We start from the raw sequence: 20,499 nt of genomic DNA on the forward strand, positions 1-20,499 counted from the left end.
ACAACAGAAAGCACACATGAGCCTCCCTCAGACTGCAGCATGAACTTCTCTTGCTATTCACTGGAGAAAACTTATGAATGCCTTGAGTGCATCAGCAGCTTCAGCAGGTGCTCACGACTCCTTGCAATCCTTGCACTTTCATGGCACAGCAGCACAGAAACAAGGCCTTCCTGCCCAAGGCACTCCTATGATGGCTACGTTATTTCACTTGAGAGGTCTGCTCTTGGATCTCTCCTGTAAATCCAGGAAGCTTAACAAAATTTACAAAGAATAATTGGCTTTATTTTGCCAACAGGTAAAAACCAAAAGGAAAATTACTGGCCTTCTATGTTTACAAGGAATCTTGCATGGTTTTTGGCATAAGCAGGAATACTTAAAAAGCAACACATCCTGGCAGGCAGGTCAGCTTCTTTTTAGTAAGCAACGGCCTCTTCCAGGAGCCTAAAATGGGCAGGCTTGTACACAACGGCATAACCCCTTCCTTGGATATATCACTCTAACTTGGATATATCACCTGCATTGGGGTGCAGTGTAGTAAGTGCCTTGTGCAAAGCCGTAGTTTTTAAGAAGATATTTGTTGCTGTTGCTTGTCCTTCATGCTTGGCCAATTTGCATCTGCAGTAAGGAGGGAGGGAGGGAGGGAGGATGCAAACAGGTGTAAAAATGAAGCATTAGGACAGATGAGCTTCAGTGAAACATCCCTGGTGGCAGAGAAGATGGGACATGAGCTGTTTTGTCAGACAGTATTTTCTGAGGTTTCCCACTAGACATGAACTGTTTTTAAACATATGAAAGAACTGTGCCCCTACATGCAAGCACACCCCCACTGCTTAGAGAACAGAAGTGAAGCTTGCACTACTTCACAGTCTGGGATAGAGAAAGAGGCATATTTCAACATTGTTCAGGCCTTGCAAATCGAGCAGCTTCGAACCACCCCATTTTAACGGAGCCCTTTGCCTGTTGATTCTTCCCGCTCAAAGAGCCTGAAAGCATAAGTAAAAAGGAGATATTTGATTGATTTGAATGTATAAACTCTCCATATTTCTCCTGGTAACATAACTTCTACTTCAGATCAGCTTTTCTGAGCCTTTGCCATTTTCAGCTCAGCAGTGCTAGGCTTTGCTGCTTTTCCAGTAGCCTGGCTCTGCCAACAACAGCCTTTTGGGAGCCACTGGCTCCTCAGCTTTCTTCAGGCCCCTTTTCACAGCCTTTTGGGACCTTCAGGGGCTTCTTAGGAATAAGCACCTTTAACTGTTTTCATTGGTTTTTCTCCTCAAATCTTCTGCTGTTGCAGCTGGAGCGAGTCAGAGATGCCTGTGCCTTTGCCCACCAGGTAAGGACAACAGCCTCTGTGCTCCTCCAGACTGTGCCTTCTGCCTTCCATAGCCTCCAGCGCTCCTCAGCAATGAGCTCTGCGTGCTCATACCCAAATGCCCAAAACGGAAGGAGCAGCAGCCCGCAGGCTGGAGGGCACCATTCCGAGAGGCCTCTCTCAGAGACGTGTCTTCTCTGCAAAGTGGAGTTCGGTGACTGATGCCCAAGGCAGCCTCCGCCGGCTGTGAGGAGCCACACTGCGATGCCCTACCCTGGTTACCATGTGTTATCGGCACTGCACTCATAAGGCAGTTCTGCTAACAGCCTTCAAAATCACATATTCCTTGGTGCTGCTCTGGGATTCCTTTCCTAGACAATTACAGAGGAAACCATTCTTACAGGCTCCCAACAGGACTGTGGGAAACCATTAGAGGACTAACAGCACTTAGATAGCAACAGGAAAAACCAAACACCTTATCTACCCACTTATGTACAAAAATAGCTTTTGCCTTTCAGCTAACAGCTCCAGATGAACCAGTTTGAAAACACTTCTGCAGTGGAGACAGCCAAATTGTAACTGCAGCTGGTTTGGGGAAGCAGGTGCTGATGAGTCCAAGACCACAGAGGAAGAGCCACCCAAAAAATTCTGCTCAGTCACTAAATCACTCTTTGAAATACCAGTCATTTCTGGTCACTTAAAAATATTTCCAGGAAATCTCTACAATAACTCAGAACCATCTGTCTCCAGGGCTGATCACAGAGTAGCACAAGTTACTTATTACAGATGTCCAAATGTAACTTCCACACAGCAGAACTACTGTCACCATTTCTTAACTTCCTTAAAGTTTATCATTAGTAATTTCAAGCTTAGAGTTTCTAAAGGAACTTCTACTTTACACATTCCACAGTGAAAGTATTTTTAGAGTGCTTACGAAAGCTTGTATTCAAATATGACTGATTTCAGTTTTTACCACATGTATATTATAAGCAGGATACTGGCTTTGTATCCTGCTTCTTGACTCTTGGTTATTTCATATACTTTTTATGGAGGCAAAGGCTAATTCTCTCATAAAACATTTACCATAATAGTTCAAAATTAAAAGACATAAAAATAATGTGACAACCTAAAGAAACTACATCCTTTCCCAGACATTAGTACCTCACTAAAAAAAAATATCAATAATTATGAAAGCAAATTCTTTTATGAAATAAATTTGATTGGCAAGCAAAACAGGTGTATTGTAACTGGAAAATCAGGAAAAAATTACAAGAATAGATTATTTGATGTCAAATTAAATTTGCAAGTATGTGCATATTAAAAGCACGAAGTAAAGACAAAACAGAACACACTGGAATAAGACATTTTGTAATTCTGCATTAACTGGCTGTGATACCATGGTTCTTTTCTTTGCTTACAGTTTTCACGTGAAAACCACATCTCCCCAGCATCTGCAAGACAATGAGAAAAACCCGGCAACCACGATACAGAGTATGTCCAGTTAGACCCTTGCCATTGCCACCAGGTTTCATTTTCAGAAATCGTGAATGGTTAAGTTATCCAAAATTGTTTTGAAACAGTGTTCTTCAGATTCTCCTCAGTATTTTTCATCTTTCAGCAAGCAATCTAACCAAAATCTGCACTCCTCCAAGCACACCATAATCTCCAAGATGTCACCACTGAAAACTGATAAATTAAAGCACTTTGCAGAACATAGCAGAACCACTTTCAAATCTCATCTTGGGAGATGAAGTATTTCTGGCCATGCGTTACAGTGTTCATACAAAGACTACAAAATACCCTGCAAGACAGACATCCCCTATCTCTGTACAAGAATCTGAGTAGAGCCACAGCTGGGGAAGAGCCACAAAGAGGCAGAAAGTGCTAAAAAAAGATGCCAGTCCCAGACACAGAGAAAGTGGGACAACAGCAGATGGACAAAGGCTGTGTGGTCTTTATTGCGCAGGGTACCTCATGTCTTCTCTAACTGAACAGATTCAGAGTGCAAACACCTGCTAATGCCACCATTGCTAAAAGCCATCTTAACCATCAGTTTGATCACCAGCTCTAAAGGTTAACAGATGAAAATTACAAAAGTTCCACCGGGAAATAAGAGAAAACACTTTGGCATCCTAGGTAATTAACCTTTGGAATATGTTAGGTAAATTCTCCACAATCTGGCACTCTAAACTGAAACGGCAGGCTGTTCAAAAGAGCTTACTTTCACTCATACCATTTATAGGATTCAATACATCAGAGAGAGGAATGCCCTTTCTACAGAAAACCACTACTTTGGATAAAACAAAGATGACAATCAGCATATCTTCGTATTTTCTAAATCCAGGAAAATTAGTTAGCTTGCTCAGGTGCCTTGTCCCTGCAACATGCTGAGCACTTCAGTACCATTAACACATTTATCCTCACAACTCCCATTTTCCAGATGAACTACTGTAAAAAGTGACTATGCCAAACTCATGAAGGAGGACTACAGCAGAGCAGAGTATTGAACACAGTGCTCCAGAAGCCTCATCCAGACCTTTCCAATGATACCATTTAAGATTGCGGGAACAGGTCCCCCAGACTCCAGCTAGGAAGAGGCAGGTCTACAGCCACGCAAAGGCAACTGACCTCCTGCAGAAAAGTCGCAGATTACCACATCATCTAAATGAACAGTGCTTGGCTACTCTTGAATTACCTTTTTGTTTTTACTCTTCTAGATAAAAAGCTGTAAATGTTTTTAAAAAATATCCAAAGTGCTGTATTAAGGAGCAAGTAAAATCATAAATTAAAAAAATATCTTAGAAATATGACCTGATTCCGTATTTGCCCACAACTTGCTAACCACTGGGTAGGACAAATGCTCAACTGTGAAGTTATTAAAATTCAAGTTATCGCTTACAGCATGAATCTTTATTATCAGTAACAAAGCAGTTACTACACTAAAAAACCTGCTAACCAGTGCTACCGGTACTGGCAGAACTACTTTTATCCTGGAGTCTGGTGTACGCCTACATGGGTGTAAGTGTGATATTTGTGTCAGAGTGGAGAAATGGAACATTTTGAAGATCTTTTTTCCCTTAGTCTGTGCAAGAAATCCTATCCCCCAGCAAAAGCCAGTTTTGGAAAGTATGGAGGGAATGAATGGCAAATGGACAAAACCAGAAACTAAAATCCTCTCTTTGCAATGGCAGCAAAGTGGAAAGGAAGGAGGGTCCTGGACATGGCTTGGGTAGCCCCCAAAACAGAGCTGCTGACATCTGTGTGCAGGGGCAGACTGCACATTTCATTCAATAGATGGGTGTACGGATATGTTCAAGCAGCTGAGAGGAAGAGCTAGAAGTCACATGAAAAGGTGAGCTCAGCAGCTACTGCTGCTGCCCCTTGGAGCAAATCCTATGTATGGCTAAAACTGCCCCACAGCTGTCCTCTCCCCTGCAGCTTGCAGGATTGCCATGCCCCTGGCCCCTTTCCAGGGTGCACCAGCAATGCCAGTGTCCCCAGGACCTTTTTGTCATCTGTTACAGGCAGACAACACAATGGGGCCATAGACTAGACTTAGGAACGGGGCCAGCTCACAGCTCTGCAGTTACCAGCATGATTAATTCCCAATCTCTCTACCTGTTGCAAACTCCTCTTGCACAGCAATAATCAATGAACTTCCCCTTCTCTCCCATTTTACAGGATTTTGTGCAAATAAATATTCAAGAGGATGTTAAGAGCACGAGCCACCTCTGAAACCTGTGCATTCACGAGGGTGGTAAGCTAGGCAAGAAGCAAAGCATCTGGAAGGGTTTTTACATTGCACTGGGCTGGAAGTGATACAGGTATCAAGATGGGTTTTCAGGGACCTACATTCTATTGCTTAGCACAAAATGAGCGGGGAGAGGTATCTAGACCCTCTATGTCTTAGTCAGAAGTGAATTTAAAAATCCACAGGAAAAAATGCAGGACATACTTGGGAGGGAGAAGGATATCTGGTCCTGACTAACAAAGAACGACCTTCCAAGGACTAGAAGAGTCCTATTATCTGGAGTTCCATATACAGGGCAGACAAATATTTGCCTCCCATGCTACTTAATTTCCAGCACTCAGAGGTTCTCAAGCTTTTGTCTCTTAGCCAAGCCACTCACAGCCTGCTCTCACCTTGCAATTCCAGGAAGTCTTGCTTCACTGCCAAATTCACCCTAAGTTCATGCTGTCATTTATTTGGGGTGTGTGTGTCCCCATCCCCGTCCCCCGTTTCCCCCCTCCCCCCGCCATCTTTGCTGCTGAGTGAAACAAATGCAAAACTTTGTGAACACCTCCAGCTTCCCATGAGCCTCCACCCACAGCTCCTGTTCCCCAAACAGCCCCTCCAGTACGCATTCATGTTCTGACAGGTTCTTGGTATTACCTCCACCGCCCTGCAGCCAGGTCTCTAGTTCACTGCATTTCTTGGAACCACAGCTGAACAAAGAAAGCATGAGGACAGTGTCTGCCAGCACCCAAACCACAAGCTCCACAGCTGCGCAGCTCCAACCGGCAGACAACGCAAGGTCAGGCAGCTTTCAGCACCAAGGCAGTCACAGGGAAACAGCAGAGATTCTTGCTGCTCAGTGGTGGCTACAGAGCTGTGCAGAAGTCCAGAGTTAAAGCAATCATGTGCTACAGTCCAACAAAACAGCGAGTGACCTATCTGATGTTTCTGTGATTAAAAGTACAAGGCTAAGAAAAACAGATGAGTGGAGGAATGGGAAAGGCAAGGGTGGAGGTCACAAATTCACACTGTGTTCCCGAGAAGCACCTTTTTTTGTGCTCTCAGTAAAGCAGGGAAGACAAGGTTCCAGGGGTACGAGACAGGGCAGCAAGAGGCTCTAACCTCCCAGGTTAGCAAACAGGACAAGGAAAGCAAAAGACACATGGAAATCTGAGTAACCTTCTCTCTGCTCTTGCACACTTCCTGGGAATGTTTTACTTATTTATGTGCTTTCCAGAAACTTCTGTTCTCAGAATACAGGACTTTCCATAGAGCCTGATCTGATATTAATCAAATCACCCCTCCTCTCCTGTTTGTCCACTTGGCTGCCAATCAGCACATAACAAAACACCAGGAAGCCAAGAAAAACCTGACTCTGTGGCAATGGCCCTAGAAGATCATTGCCACATCCCATTCTTCCAAAAGCAAGCCACCAAGCCAGCCCAGTGCTTAGTGGGCAGGCAGGCTATAGCATTTTTGTCGTGGGCTCTTCTGCCTGACACCACAGTGGGAAAGAGAAAATGTTGCAAAAAGCCCATGAAACTCCCCCTATACACATACAGAAAGCAAAACACCAGAGTAACTCCAGAAGGGGCCACTGTTCCTGAAATAAAATGTGGCTTTAGGCAGAAGCAATAAAGAAGTGAAGGCATACCTGATACTGAGGAAGGGGTTTGGCTTCTCCATCATACAATAGAAGAAGCTCCTGATGTGTCGTGGCACACACCAAGCGCTGCTTCATCTGTTGGAGAAGAGGCTGTGACAGCACCCAGAAACAACTTTACCAAAAGGCAGTAAACTTTGCAACTCATATGTGCTAATGCCCAAGAGAAATTACCACAGTTGTCATGTCTAAATTTAGCCATGCCCAGGAGGGGTGAGTAGAATGGATCAAAGTCACTGTAAAGTGGCTGCACCACAGGTCTCGCACACAGACCTCCCTAGGCACATCTCCGCAGAAGGAAGGCATTTTCTTCCTCTGCAGACAGTGGTATTGACCACTGCCAGACACAGCATCTGTCCAGATGCACTGGTCCAGCTTGCTAATCTCCAGCTCTGAAATTCCAGTTACTTAGATGTTTGAAAGAAGCTGCCTGTAGGAAATTGATTTTTCCCCCTGTTCATATGGGAAACCCCTTGAGTCCGATCCCTCCTGTTACAGCCATTCTATAGTTTGTTCTTCTCCAGCTCTAGTCCTAACTTCTGCCCAAACTGCTCATGAGCTAAGCTACTCAGCTGAAACACATAAACAGGGACTCTCTTTCAATTAGAAAAAGGAGATTAAAAACCTGAAGACTTCATAGAGTTCTTTTAGGGCCAAAAAAATAAAGGCATTAACAACATGGAGATCTGTGAGAACATATTAGGAAAGACTACATAAGTTTACCTGGGGAACAGGTTTGTGCGTGACTTAAAAGAAAGCTGTTGCTCTCTGCACCTTCAGCACAGATTTTAGCTTTAAATTTACATTTTTGAGCCTGTCCTGGAAATTGGCAACTTTGAAGTAATCCTCTGCACAAGCACAGCCTTTTTTTCTTGCAGAGGAAGCCAGGAGAAGCTACTGCCATAGTTCATCTTGGCCAGTTAACCAGGAAATGGAGGAAGAAACAGGATGGTTCCTTCTGAACAAGAAATCTGTTCCCGGGAAAACATCCTATCCTGATTTTAAAGCAGCCAGCAACAGGCTCATGCTAAACTGTTTCAGTAATTAATTACACTCCTGTTAAAGATGGGCAGCTTCTCTTCTGGCCTGCATTTATAGTGCTTGTTATACACTTGTCTATGAAACCAAAGAGACTTCTGTTACCAAATTTCTGCTCCCTGTGCCACGTAATTAACCCCTAAGCTTGTCTTTGATGAGCTAAACAGTGTTTCACAATGAGGCAGATTTTTCCAGCTGTTAACGTACCTACTGACTCCTCTCCAAACCCCGTTTTCCATCTCTTTCTCAACCAGTCAGTAACATAACTGGACATAGTATTTTTGCAACTATTCCACTACTGCAGTACACAGATTATTTAATCCTGCTACTTGTATTTGGCGATCACCTGTTAAAACATGCAAGGATCACATTAGCCTGCTGGACAGCCCACTGAAAATGGGTGTTCATGGTCAGCCAATATCTGTAAAAGCCCCAAATCTTCCTCCAAGCTCTTGTGGTAGCAGAAGCCCCTCAGCCACAAGGCACAGGCTGCATTATTTTTTCTCTGCACGTAGGACCCTAGTAAACATTTGTGCCTAGCTCAAAGGACAATTCCAACTGTTCTGCAGCAACAACAGGCTCCTTTCAAAATTCCCATTCTTCAGCTTCTGTGCAACAGCCCACTTTCAGAAAATATTGTTTTCTTCCAACATACTGATAAAATATTGGCTATCATATGGACAAAATCTGATCTGTGTGAGGCCATAACAGCAATGCTCCAACTTTAGCACATTTGTTTACAGCTACATTTTGACAGACAGCAGTTAATTTTTGACGTATCAAATAATGTCCTATTGCATTTACATTCATTATACCTTATAGGAGTCTATATATATTTCAAAAAAGGACCTTAAGCTACATACAAGATAGGACACCATTAGCCTTTTCATTCCCCAAACTGGGAAGCCAGTGACACAGAAAGGAGAAGCAGCCTTCCTTTGAAGAGACGACTGGTCAGAGGCAAAACCATGGAAAAAAAAAAGGGCAATCTCCTGACCTCTGATCAATGGCTGTACTCACTAGACAGTGTGACCTTTTGACCGTTCTGAAAAGTAGCCATCTGTGGCAATTAAATTAGGGAAATGAAAGACCATTCTGCATCAAAAGTTTCCTCTTGGCACTGATTAAACAGAAAACATGTACACTGGTTTGACACAAAGCACTGGAGAAAGGCCCCACCTTGCAATCTGTATATTTGCATATACCTGTCAGGAAACAAAAATCCTCCCTTCTCTGTGTACTTGACTGTCTTGAAAGGTTAATGATTATGTTTAGCTACAAGTAAGGTTTAACTCATGAAAGGTTTCTCCGAGCAAATCTTTGACTATTCCACACACAACACCGCAACACAATGACTGCCATTCAGCTGACAGATGCAAGTAAACAGCAATGGTTTCTGCATATTGAGCATGTTTTATCATGAGAAAGAACCAATCTATCTTGGGAAACAAAAGCTTAAAAATCATAGGTGGAAAAACAACTGATTAGAACAGTGACAGGACTAAAATTTACAAATGCTATAGGGAGCACGAATGCTTTGTGTTATGCAGTAAGAAGGAGGCTCCTGTTAAATGCGCAGGCAGTACCAGAAGCAAAGAAAATATTTTTCCCACTTACAATACCAAATTAGAAAGATTCTTTGTCAGATGATGTCATGGAGACTAGACACAGACTCAAAAGAGGATTACACAAATTAATAGAGAACAGATCCATTAGTGATTATGAAGCAGGATGGCCCCAAATCCAGCTTTGGCTAAGAACAGTCCTTAACTGCTGAGCATCCAAGGATCCTTCCATACCTATCTTTTCCCTTGTAATTTTGCCCCCACCATCTGCTATGAGCCCCAATCAGACACAGTACATTGAACTCAACAGACCAATACAGTCTGACCAAGTCTTCTTTCTTGCTCTCAAGGAGGCTGCAGCCGTGATCTTTTTTGCATGACTACTAAAAAGTGTTCAGCATGGCACAGACTTGCAATTTCTTCCCCTAAGATCTCTCCCCGGTTAAACAGGCATCCTCACCCTACAGTGTCCCTTAGAGGACAATGGACTGTTCTCAGAACACAGACACCACAACAAAGCCAAGACAGAAAAAAAAAAAAAAAAAAAAAGTAGATCTGAGCTCCTGCTGAGATCACAACAGGTCAAGGGGGTGGCACCAGGGGACTTACGGGTGGCTTGAAGGTCAGAGGGGATAGTGGGACCGTGACAATCCTCCCAAGCAGTTCTGAGCCTCCTCCAGCAAAAGAACCCAACACTACCCACACAGTAGTTGCAAGGAATAAAAGATGACCATTTTTGTTTTCAACTAAACAAATAAGCCTTCATTTTCTTTAAAACGCAGCATCTGAGAGAGGAGGGGCTCAGAGGCATCAGAAATCCTATAATTAATAGGAAACAGAACTGTTCAGGAGCAACGCGAGCCTAAGCCTGGAGTGCCCTCTGCAGGTACGGGCCCGGAGAGCCGCACACCCCAAAGCACTGCAGGGAAGTCCTGGACCAAACCAAACCTTTCCTCAGTGAAGTCATGGTGAGGCTTCATTTAGCTCGTATTTACCCGGACCAAAAAGGCATTTTGTATCCACGCTGGCTGAGTTCTCCTCCTCTTTGTCCTATTTTTCCACTGATCCACAAGGCTGTGGCCCAAGTTTAGAAGGCCCTGTCCTGGGAAAAGGACTTTCTTCTCCATTAATACAGCGACTGAGCAACGCTGAGACAGGGGTTCTTTGACATTACAGTAATAATGACATAACAAAGATAATTCATAAGACTGAGAACATCCCTTAACTTTGACCCAAACACCTCTGCAGTGCAGGAGCCTGGCTCTGGCAGTCACACGAGGAAAGCAGGCAGGACACCGAGTTCTGCAAGCCCTTGCAAACCCACTCAGTGCTTGTAGCAGGGAGGCCAAAGCTTTGCTCACAGAGAGCAAGGTAACTGGAGGAAGGTGAGACTGTGGACAGCTTAACAAAACTCTCCTCCAACACAGTATGTCTGTGCTCACAGAAGTATCCACCAGTCCTGTATGCCAAGAAGTTACAACTGAATGGAATCAGTTCTGTTATCCCACTCTCAGAGCTTAAACAGGACCTGCTAGTTTCCTAATTTTGGCTGCCTGTCCCCTCCCCACCCAGATTCCCAAGGAACAGAAGAATAAAGCCAGATGTGCTGAAAAAATATTCCCAAGGGGAGCGAATGGGAGAGGGCTCAGCAACCAGAGGGACAGACTACAAAAGGGCAAATTTCACATAGGGCTAAATTAAGCAAAGTGAATTTCTGTCTTTGCATGTCTGTCTCTGTCCCCAGGACTGAAACAATGCTGGTGGATTTTGTCGTACTGTGTTTAATCTCACGACATTAGTAATGCATCTGGGAGCAAGAGCCATAACCCTTCTGTCGTAACCATAAAGTGTGTCATAAAGATGGCTCCTCTTCTTTTCAAACTTTGAATCAACAAGCAGGAGCATTTGCAGAAGCTACATAAATATAACTAGGAAGCAAATTTTGCAGCTGCTTGCATATCTGCACTAACAAGTCCATTCAGGGAGTCACATTTACTCAGCCAAGGACAAGATATGCCATGTAGGTTGTGTGTGCAGTCACAGATCGGCAACTTAAACCTGGGACATCAATATTGATAAAAAATCCTAAAGAACAAGGATTATTTACAGATATTATCTGGTGAAAAGTTTCAGCACTGTTGGTTTTAAGAACACTGCAGACAAATCCTAAACAAAAAAAGAGCAACAGATGCAACTAACTTCAATATTTTTAAAAGGAGATATGTCCACTACAGTTTTATATTCCAGTGAAGTCTGGCAAAATGACTGTGATGAAACAAAACACAAGCAAACTCCAACCCAAACACATCACACAAAGCTTTGAGAGATGACCAACCTTTCCTTCCTAGCAGAAAGAAAGGATCTGGACACCAACTCACTTCGTGCAACAGGTTACACACTGTACACGGTTCCTGGAAGCAGCACATGCCTAAAGCAGCATCCTGTGTGGTGCTGCTAAATAGCTGGATCTTGTCTCCATGCTCTTCCTGTCCAAGTAATCTCCCCAGTACCACATCACAAGAAAACTCTCACACGAGCTATCATCATAAACTTCTGGCCTTCCGTAACTAATGAGCTAAAAATGTGCCTTCACAGTAAGTACCGTGACACATCAAATAAAGTTTTCCCAGAGACACAAGGTTTGGATCAAGCTGTTCATGCTACATTTGTGCACCAGGGTATGTTAAGTGGTTTCAAACACAGTGTGTTACAGAGCACTGCATTTCAGTTTGGGCCAGCAGAGATGCCTTTACCAAAATCATGCATGTGGGTGTAATTAACAGTGTTCTCAGACATGAGCCACCCTGGCTTCCACTCCACACAATAGTCCTTTGTTTGAAGCCTGGCACTGCATGGAGAGAACTGGAGCGTATCACCAGAGGAAGCCTTGACAGCAGATGTTTTACTTGCAGAACATACAAGTTCTCCCTGGTTTTAATGCTAACATTGCACCCACAAATTAATGGGGAGCTAGAGGTTGGAAATACTCTCTTGAATCAACTAGAGCAGAAATATTGTTGACAATAACAAAGCTAACCATTGCAGGGCTCCAACTCACAAAACTATTCCTTAGGACCCTATTTCCAAATTTAATCACCACAGAGTGGTCAAATTCAGACACAACAGAGAACTCGCACCTTCTCTGGACACAAGTGTTATCACTATGATTCAGGGCCCAACACACTCTCGATGAGATGCTAATGATGCCCCACCCCAAACCAAGATTCTGGTTCTGAATTTTCTTTTATAGGTTAAGATGAGAGGATGTCTAAGTAGTAGTTGTGCCGATTCCGACTAAATTGTCTGGAATAATCGTCTCTCCCCTATGGGGAAACGCTGAGCAAGTTGGGCCTGTTCAGCCTGGAGAAGAGAAGGCTGAGAGGGGATCTTATCAATGTCTACAAATATTTTCAGGGAGAGTGTCAGGAGGACGGGGCCAGGCTCTTTTCAGTGGTACCCAGTGACAGAACAAGGGGCAGTGGGCACAAATTGCAACACAAGAAGTTACTTCTGAATATGAGGAAGAACTTTTGTTTCTTTTGGGGGTGACAAAGCACTGGAACAGGCTGTCCGGAGAGGCTGTGGGGTCTCCTTCTCTGGAGATACTCAAAACAACCCTGGACATGATTCTGTGCAACTTTCTCTTGGTGAACCTGCTTTAGCAGTGGGATAGACTAGCTGATCTCCAGAGGTCCCTTCCAACCCTGACCAGTCTGTGAACACCCTCATGGATTTCAGTAGCACTGTTCTTCAAAGGGCACAACAGAAGCACAGGCTGCCTTTGCCTTTTAACTTTTGTGTAATAAAAGGTGTCAGATGAAGGATTCTGCAGACTGCATCCTCTATTGAGCTGCTGCTTTCTTCATACATTCCCAATACCATCCCTTCCCCATAAAAAGCAAAGGTGGCCTTCCCATCTTTAAAGCTCATTCAGTCCTCGGCATCTCTTCTGACACTGTCAGTAGGGAACATTCTGTCTGAAAGAGCTTCTTCATTCTTTTTACAACATGGGCCCCTACTTATAGAGACCTGAGCAGAGAGGGCTGCCCACATATTACAATAGTCATCAAGCAGCAGGCAGATGACTGAAGAAATGACTATTAGACTGAAACAGGTTTAAGCTTCTGGGACTCCTAAATAACAAGCTATGGAGATCATTGTAACTCTAAAACTTCACACAGGCTCCAAAAGAAAATAAATTCTCAGATTTTTTTTTTAAAAAAACAATCAAACAAAACCAAAAACCCACAACCAACTCAAAACCCTCAAAAAACCTAAAACCTCCTGAGAACTAGTAAACAGAAACCTCCTGGGGACCAGTAAACAGAAAGACTTCCTTGATAAGATGGTCCATGAGCTGAAAGCTAGGCTACTGTAAGGGAAATTGTCACCATGTAGTTCTCAGGCTTTTCTCTAGCAGCAGCAACAGTGGGGAAAATGGAGTTTTAACTTGATCGTGAATGGCTGTCCTTTACATTCTTACAACTGACATTTATATTTAATTCCAGCCCAGGTCAGAACTTACCCTTCAGTTTCCAGTCTTTGTCCAGAAACCACTGTGGAGCCATCAGACAGGCAGTAGGTGCCATTTCCTACCAGCCTGCACTGTTTTAGTCTGCACATGGACAAACAAGCTCTCTGGAGTCCATCACCATTTTCCAGTAGCAGCTTTCTACTACTGCAGGATTTTGCTAACAATCTTTGGACAACTTCTGAGATTATTACCCTTGTATCAAAGTACTAAGCCACTGGGATACAGCAGTATGGGTTTTGAACTTCTAGGAGTCATTACTATATTAGAAATAAGGAAAGAAAGCCAAGTCCTTCCATTAATGAAGATGGATGTCTGTGTAATTAAGCGATATGCTAGCTTGCAACATCTCTCACTCTGAGCCAGGAGGTGAAGTTCAACAGCACTGGTTCCAGTTCACAAGCTTAGAATCCCCCTCTGTTCTAAAAGAAGTGATCTGACCTACTCATCACTACAATCTCACGATACACTGGGCACCTTCACAGCAATGCGATGTAATTTACAGATTCAAGCCTGCCCCTTCCTGGTTCCCCACATTCATACCTCTGTTTCAGGCCGAGGAATAAATACTGGGGGTCTCATCTTCAGAGTCAGGTCCTGAAAGTCCCACTCACCAAGAACATACTGCACCGGCATTCTGTGGCAGGCAAAAAGCAAGCACGAACACTTTAGGACTACACTCTGTAACACAGAACAGCTCTCAATACCATGCTTACCTCATTACTAACCACATAACCCTTAGGGTGAGCACCTAGACACCACCACAGCTCTCAGCTTCATGTGCAACACACACGTGCACTCTAAGGAAGCTGCAGGAGCTCCATTCCCACAGGAGTTTGTCATAAAATGCTGGACTCTGGGAACTACAGGCCAGTCAGCCTCACCTTGATACTGGGGAAAGTGATGGATCAAGTTGTTTCCAAACATACCAAGTACAAGAAGGTGACTGGGAGTAGTCAGCATGGATTTATAAAGGGGAAATCTTTCCTGACCGGCCTGACAGCCACTCGTGACACAACGACTAGCTCAGCGCATGAGAGAATAATCTGTTTATCTTGACTTTCCTAAGGGTTTTCATACTGTCTCGCCTAACATCATCATATACAAGCTGATGATATATGGACTAGATAAACGAAGTAGACTGAAAACTGACCACACTGGCAGGCTCTGAGGACTATGTTCAGCAGCACAAAGTCCAGCTGAAGGCCAGTCACTACTGGAGCACCCCTGGAGTCAACAGTGGGGCCAATATAGCATAACACTTTCATTAATAATCTTGATGAAGGGACAGAGAGCACCCTTGGCATGTCTGCAGGTGACAGAAAATTAAGAGGAGTTGTTAATAGACCAGATGGATGTGCTACTTTTCAGAGGGACCTCAGGAGGCTGGAAAAATGTGCTGACAGGAACCTCATACAATTCAGCACAGTAATGTGAAGTCTTAAAAACTGAGGAGGAATAACCCCATGCACCAGTATGGGCTGGGGGCCAAACAGCTGGACAGTGGCCCTGCAGAGAAGGCCCTGGGGATCGGGTGGACATGCTGACCATGAGCCAGCAATGTGCCCTTGCAACAAAGGCAGTCAGTGGCTTCTTGGGCTGCATTAGGCAGAGCGTTGCCAGACGGTCGAGGGAGGGGATCCTTCCCCTCTATTCAGTGCTGGTAGGAAATATCTGGGGTGCTGGGCTCCAAGTATAGGAAAGACATGGACATACTGGAGTAAGTCCAGTAAATGGTCATTAAGATGATTAAGGGATTGGAACACCTGACATACAAGGAGAGAGACTGGGACAGTTTAGCCTTGAGAAGGGAAGGCTCAGGCAGGGGTGAGGGGGGAGGGACAGGGGAAGGAAATCTCAACAATAACAACATGTATCTGGTGAGATGGAGTAAAGACGGCAGAGCCTGACTTTCTTCAGTGATGTCTAGTGAAAAGACAGGCAAAGGGCACAGACTGAAATATAGAAAAGTCCATTCAAACCTAATAATCACCAGCACCTCCCCCCACCTGTTATTTTTTTCTCCATTCCAAACACCGTGAGGGTAGCCAGCCACTGGAACAGGCTGTCCAGAGAGGTTGTATAGTATCTGTCTTTGGATATATTAAGAACCAAATTGGGCATGACCCTCAACAACTTGCTCTAGCTGATCCTGCTATGAGCAGGGGTGGTGGACTAGACTTCCAAAGCTCCCAGTCAGCATTCATGATTCCATGACTCTGTGAAGTTATGGTGCCTCACAGCGGCTGAAATTGTGGCCTCAATCTGCTGTTTCTACATGAAGAAGTGACGTATCTGTTGCAATCTTAACAGCACTTAAGTCAGAGCAATTTGCAAGTCAGACAGCCCTGGGAATTTTGCATTTCTGCTCCTAACACAAGAATCCAGAGCAGCAGGAAAATTTCAGTGAAGACACTCAAATCCTGCAAACAGTAACCACTGCTAACACTCTGCCTCCCTGAGAAACCTTCACATCCTATTCTGTGTAAGTCGTGGCAAGATTAACCCACACAGCAAAACAAGGATCCACATCATAACCACACTCTTGTAAACAAGCAGAAGGATGCCACCTCCAAATGTATTCTGAAGCATCTCTCATCCTTCTCAATGATCCAAGTTCCTGAATATTTCCTCTCCCCACACACTACTCCCTAGGTCCACCTTGATTACAGGTAGCTCCTTCACACCAAACCCATCCAAGTTTTGCGCTAAGAGAACCCCTCACACAGAGTAAGCAAATGGAGGCCAAATGGAGACCAAAGCTTCATCAGCCATGGATACCTCTAAACACCAGGGAAACCCCTCTGCAGACAAAGCCTAGAAAGAAAAGCACAACACCACCACAGACCAGTATACGACTGGCAGCTGAAGAGGGCGCTGAATCAGACAGAAGGGACCAAGGCTAAATTTTGTTAGCACAGAAGATCTTAATGAAAATGTACTCAACTCAGAGCCAATACTGCCAGTTTCCTACTCCTCTCTGCTCCCAGACAGACAGGTGGTTTGCAACCTGACAGCAACAGCAAGTGCCCATCCCTTGAGCCACCATGAGAGACAAACACAATACTGTTACTTGAACACATCAGCTGCTAATTCTCTTCTGCCTTCCCTCTTCCACTGGTCTTCTGGCTGCGTTAAGACTGAAGGAAAACCCTCCAAAGGAATGACTGTAAGAGAATGCTCCTACCTTTCTAGTCGCTTGTTGCTCAGCTGCTGGATTTGCTCCTGCTGCACTGCTGTAAGTGGAGTATGCAGGCTTTTGGAATTCAAGCTCTGAAACTGAAAGACAAGGTCACTTTAAAACCTGCCTACTTGTGCCACTTGAGTGTCCTCTGCACCCTCCCAAGGGCATCCTCCAGGGAGACCCCGTATGCTGACAAACAGGTATGCCTGGCACTGTTGGAAACCACAAATGATTAGGAGAACCTATTGGCATGTTTAAAAACAGACCTAGACAACTGTTCTGCTACTTTTCAGGGCTCAGAATAAGTAGTAAGATTAAGAATCATTCCACCAAGCAAGTCAGGGTACAGTGTGGGCATATATGTCATGGGTCATATTTCAGTCTCTGCAGAAGAGGGCATTTAAGAGACCCCAGGGTGTTCTGCTGGCATTAATAAACCATGCCTCACTGCCATCTAAGGAAGGGAAAGTTGCTCTACTTCCTGTGAGATAAAAAGAAAGGTAAGGGATTCAAGCAAAGTGACAAAGTGAGAAGCACACGCAGACCTTGTTCTTTTCCTATTACTTAACTGTTTTTGCTCCCAGGGCAAATGACACAATATATTCACTGGATTCACGTGCTTCAGGGATCCCATTTGTCTCGAACACCTTCTGCCAGTAGTTCACCACATCAGTGGCAGTCACAAACCCAGGTCTTGTGCTGCAGTTCTGCCTCAGAGATGACTGCTTTGGACTGAGGATAGGACCTTGACTTTGACTCAATCTCCCTGGCACGCACTGAGGTGCAAGACCCAGCAACCTCCTGAGCAGTGGGTGGCTGAGGCATCGCATTGTGGCAAAATCAGTTCCTGGCTTCAACATGTGTTCCCTGTTGCCATCAGCTAATTTAGTCAGTGCTGAGACTCACAGGCCAATGTTGTGAAGCACCAGCTGACCACAGTCAGTAGATCCTCCTCAGGGCAGCAAGAAAACGGCACTAGTTTGCAGCTCTTCTGGTCTAGAAAAAGAGACAAGAGTACAGCCTGAATCCCTCGGCCTGGCAAATCGCAGGTTCCCCTGATAGAACGCAGACTGCTTGCCCTAATCCCAGTCCACAGGTACAAAACCAATTACTTGCACCCTAAGAGTAACAAAGGATTACCCCAAGAAAAGACTTGGGTGACAGCTAACCAGCTCTGCCACTGCAATACATTTCTCTGCAGAGCTGCCCATCTCCACAGGCCAGAGCTACCAGGAGGCCAGTCTGGGCCCATGGCAGGGCAGAAGCGAATGCGCCTACACACAGGCACAACACTCCCACCTGTTCCTGGTCCCAGAAAGCCACAAACAGGCCAGCCTTCAGCTCCAGCACTTGGTGCTCTATCCCATGAGTGGGTCACCCTGGTTCCCTGAAGGAAGGCTTTCAGTCTCTCCTGGATTCTTTCCTTTACTCCCCTCTCTGGTCATAAACCACAAGTCCTAGGTTAGTGGGTGGGCTCACAGAAGCCCTTGACTTCATAGGTCAAGGATCTTCCCCACTGTCACCATCCCTGGAGAGCAGACAAGGGGCCACAGAGCCAGTGCTGAACTGTTAAGAGCAGAGGAAGGCGAAAAGCTCACAGGGCACAACTAAAGGGAAGAGAAACACCTGAAAGATACAAAGACCAGAAAAGGCAAACCCTGCCAAAGGGAGGTCAGTCTCTTAAAGGAGAGAACAAGCAGAGCCAGACAGAGAAGGAAGTAAGACTAGATGCCTGCAGGAGACAAAGTAGATGAAACTTTACAAAACAGCTGCTGTGTATCACACTTGGAACTGTGAGAGACAAACAGAACACCAACCCCACTTTCCTGCTGTGATCCAATAGAAAGAAGGGCGCCCCTCCCTCCTGACTCACAGTCCCTGGGAGCCATTGTGGGTTTCCCTGAGCACCCATTCCCAGTCCTCTATGGATGGCTGGTTTTCATCACTATCTCAGAGAGGCCACAACCTCCCCTCCTCCAATTCCTCCAGAAAACAACCACACAAACAAATAAATACCTCCCCCAAGCTGCAGGCAGCACCCAGGGTGGATGCTGCCCTGGAGGAATGCTGCTGCAGGGAGATCTGGGGAGGCTGGGTCAGCTCCCACCTTGGCAGATGCTGGCACTGCACCACTGCAGCAGCCCTGGACCCTGTTGCATGGGACACCGGCACAAGCAGCTGCATGGGGCCTGCCCTGCTCTTTCTGCAGTGAAACTGGAAAGAGTCAGGCCTCTACTGTCCTCCTTTGCAAAATCAAACCAGAGCCCTGGGAAGCAACAAAGGGAATACCCTGCAGCAAAGATCTCCAGATTGGCTTACCTGCTACCTCCTGGCAAAGGGGCAGGTGCTCGAATAGCCTAAGGATCCCCTTCGTATCAACTTTGTTACCCCCAGCAGATAGATAAGCAGCCCCTATAAGGCCTTCCTTTTATGTTACACATAAGCAGTCTGACAACTGTAGTCTTTACCAGAGCAGCTCCCCACTCCAAGGCCCTGTTTTGATGATACTGCCACAAGAGGAACACTAAAGGAATAAAACATTAACCGTTACTGTTGTTAGGGAGTCAGATAAGACTTTAATTGGCCATGACTGGAACAATGCTGCCACTACTGTCACAATTAATAAAGCCCAGCTGCGGATGCAAGGTCCCTGCCAAGAACAGTGACTGTGTGCTACTTCTCAGTGCAAATACCTGTGTGCACGCAGGTAGGGAACACATATTCTTTTCCCCCTGCAGGTCTGTGGTTTGGTCTATTTGACCCACAGTTCCCCATTCACTTAGTCCAACACGTGCACTGGAGCCGCCGAAAGGCACGGCCTGCCCGGCTCCCGGCACCTGCCCCACGCTCCTCGTCCCGCCCGCAGGCTCGGGCAGGAGCTGGCGCTGCGCTGCACAAGCCGACACCATCCGCCACTAGGGCGGCGGGCGGCAGCACCGGGACAGCGGGCACAGCCTCGCCGGCCGCACCAGGGGGGCAGCGGGCACAAGCCCCCCACTCGCCAGCCGGGCGGCTGCCCGCCCACGCCTCAGTTCCACTGACTGGGCGTCTCTGCGGCGGTAACGAGCCCCACAGCCCACCGCCGGCACCGCAGCCCGGCCTTCCTTCAAGCCACCCCCCAGCCTTCCCTGCAGACGCAATACCCGGCCGCGGCGGGCGGCCCACCTGGCCTGCACCACGCCACGGGGCCCCTTCACCTGGGGGGGGTGGCGGGTCCGGGGGCCCCTCAGAGGCGAGCGCGCCCGCACAGCGACGTCTCACCTCATGGCTACCGCCACCGGCCGAGCTAGAGACACGGCCGGGGCCGGGGGGAAGCGGCCTCCCGCCCCGCAGCCTGCGGTGGGGACTCGAGGAAGGGCTGTGGGGAGCACGGCCGAGACGCTCCCACCACTCACTGAGCGCATGAGTGACAGGCGCAGTGGCCAACTGCGAGCCGAGCCCTGCGGGGGCCGGCGAATCGCCTGGGGCGC

At 46.0% G+C, this 20,499-nt stretch overlaps 2 protein-coding genes across 7 annotated transcripts in view; one reads left to right on the forward strand and one right to left on the reverse strand.

The window, feature by feature from the left end:
* HEMK1 (HemK methyltransferase family member 1) overlaps window positions 1–20,435 on the reverse strand; it is a 34,672-nt gene extending 14,237 nt beyond the window's left edge. The window contains exons 1-4 of one of the 4 annotated variants that reach the window (XM_055805005.1): window positions 20,291–20,435; window positions 17,599–18,025; window positions 17,033–17,124; window positions 14,389–14,482 (exon numbers count right to left, since the gene is read on the reverse strand). In XM_055805005.1, coding sequence (XP_055660980.1) covers window positions 14,389–14,482; window positions 17,033–17,124; window positions 17,599–17,889 — 477 coding nt within the window. In that variant the 5' untranslated portion in view covers window positions 17,890–18,025; window positions 20,291–20,435. Of the gene's footprint in view, window positions 1–14,388; window positions 14,483–17,032; window positions 17,125–17,598; window positions 18,026–20,194 lie in introns of all 4 variants that reach the window. The other 3 variants (XM_055805007.1, XM_055805008.1, XM_055805006.1) reach the window with 3 other exon arrangements.
* CACNA2D2 (calcium voltage-gated channel auxiliary subunit alpha2delta 2) overlaps window positions 1–20,499 on the forward strand; it is a 454,520-nt gene that overhangs the window by 29,041 nt on the left and 404,980 nt on the right. The gene's annotated exons all lie outside the window — the stretch shown is intronic.

Source organism: Falco peregrinus, chromosome 5, assembly GCF_023634155.1.
Source record: "Falco peregrinus isolate bFalPer1 chromosome 5, bFalPer1.pri, whole genome shotgun sequence".
In the NCBI taxonomy this organism is placed as follows: Eukaryota; Metazoa; Chordata; class Aves; order Falconiformes; family Falconidae; genus Falco; species Falco peregrinus.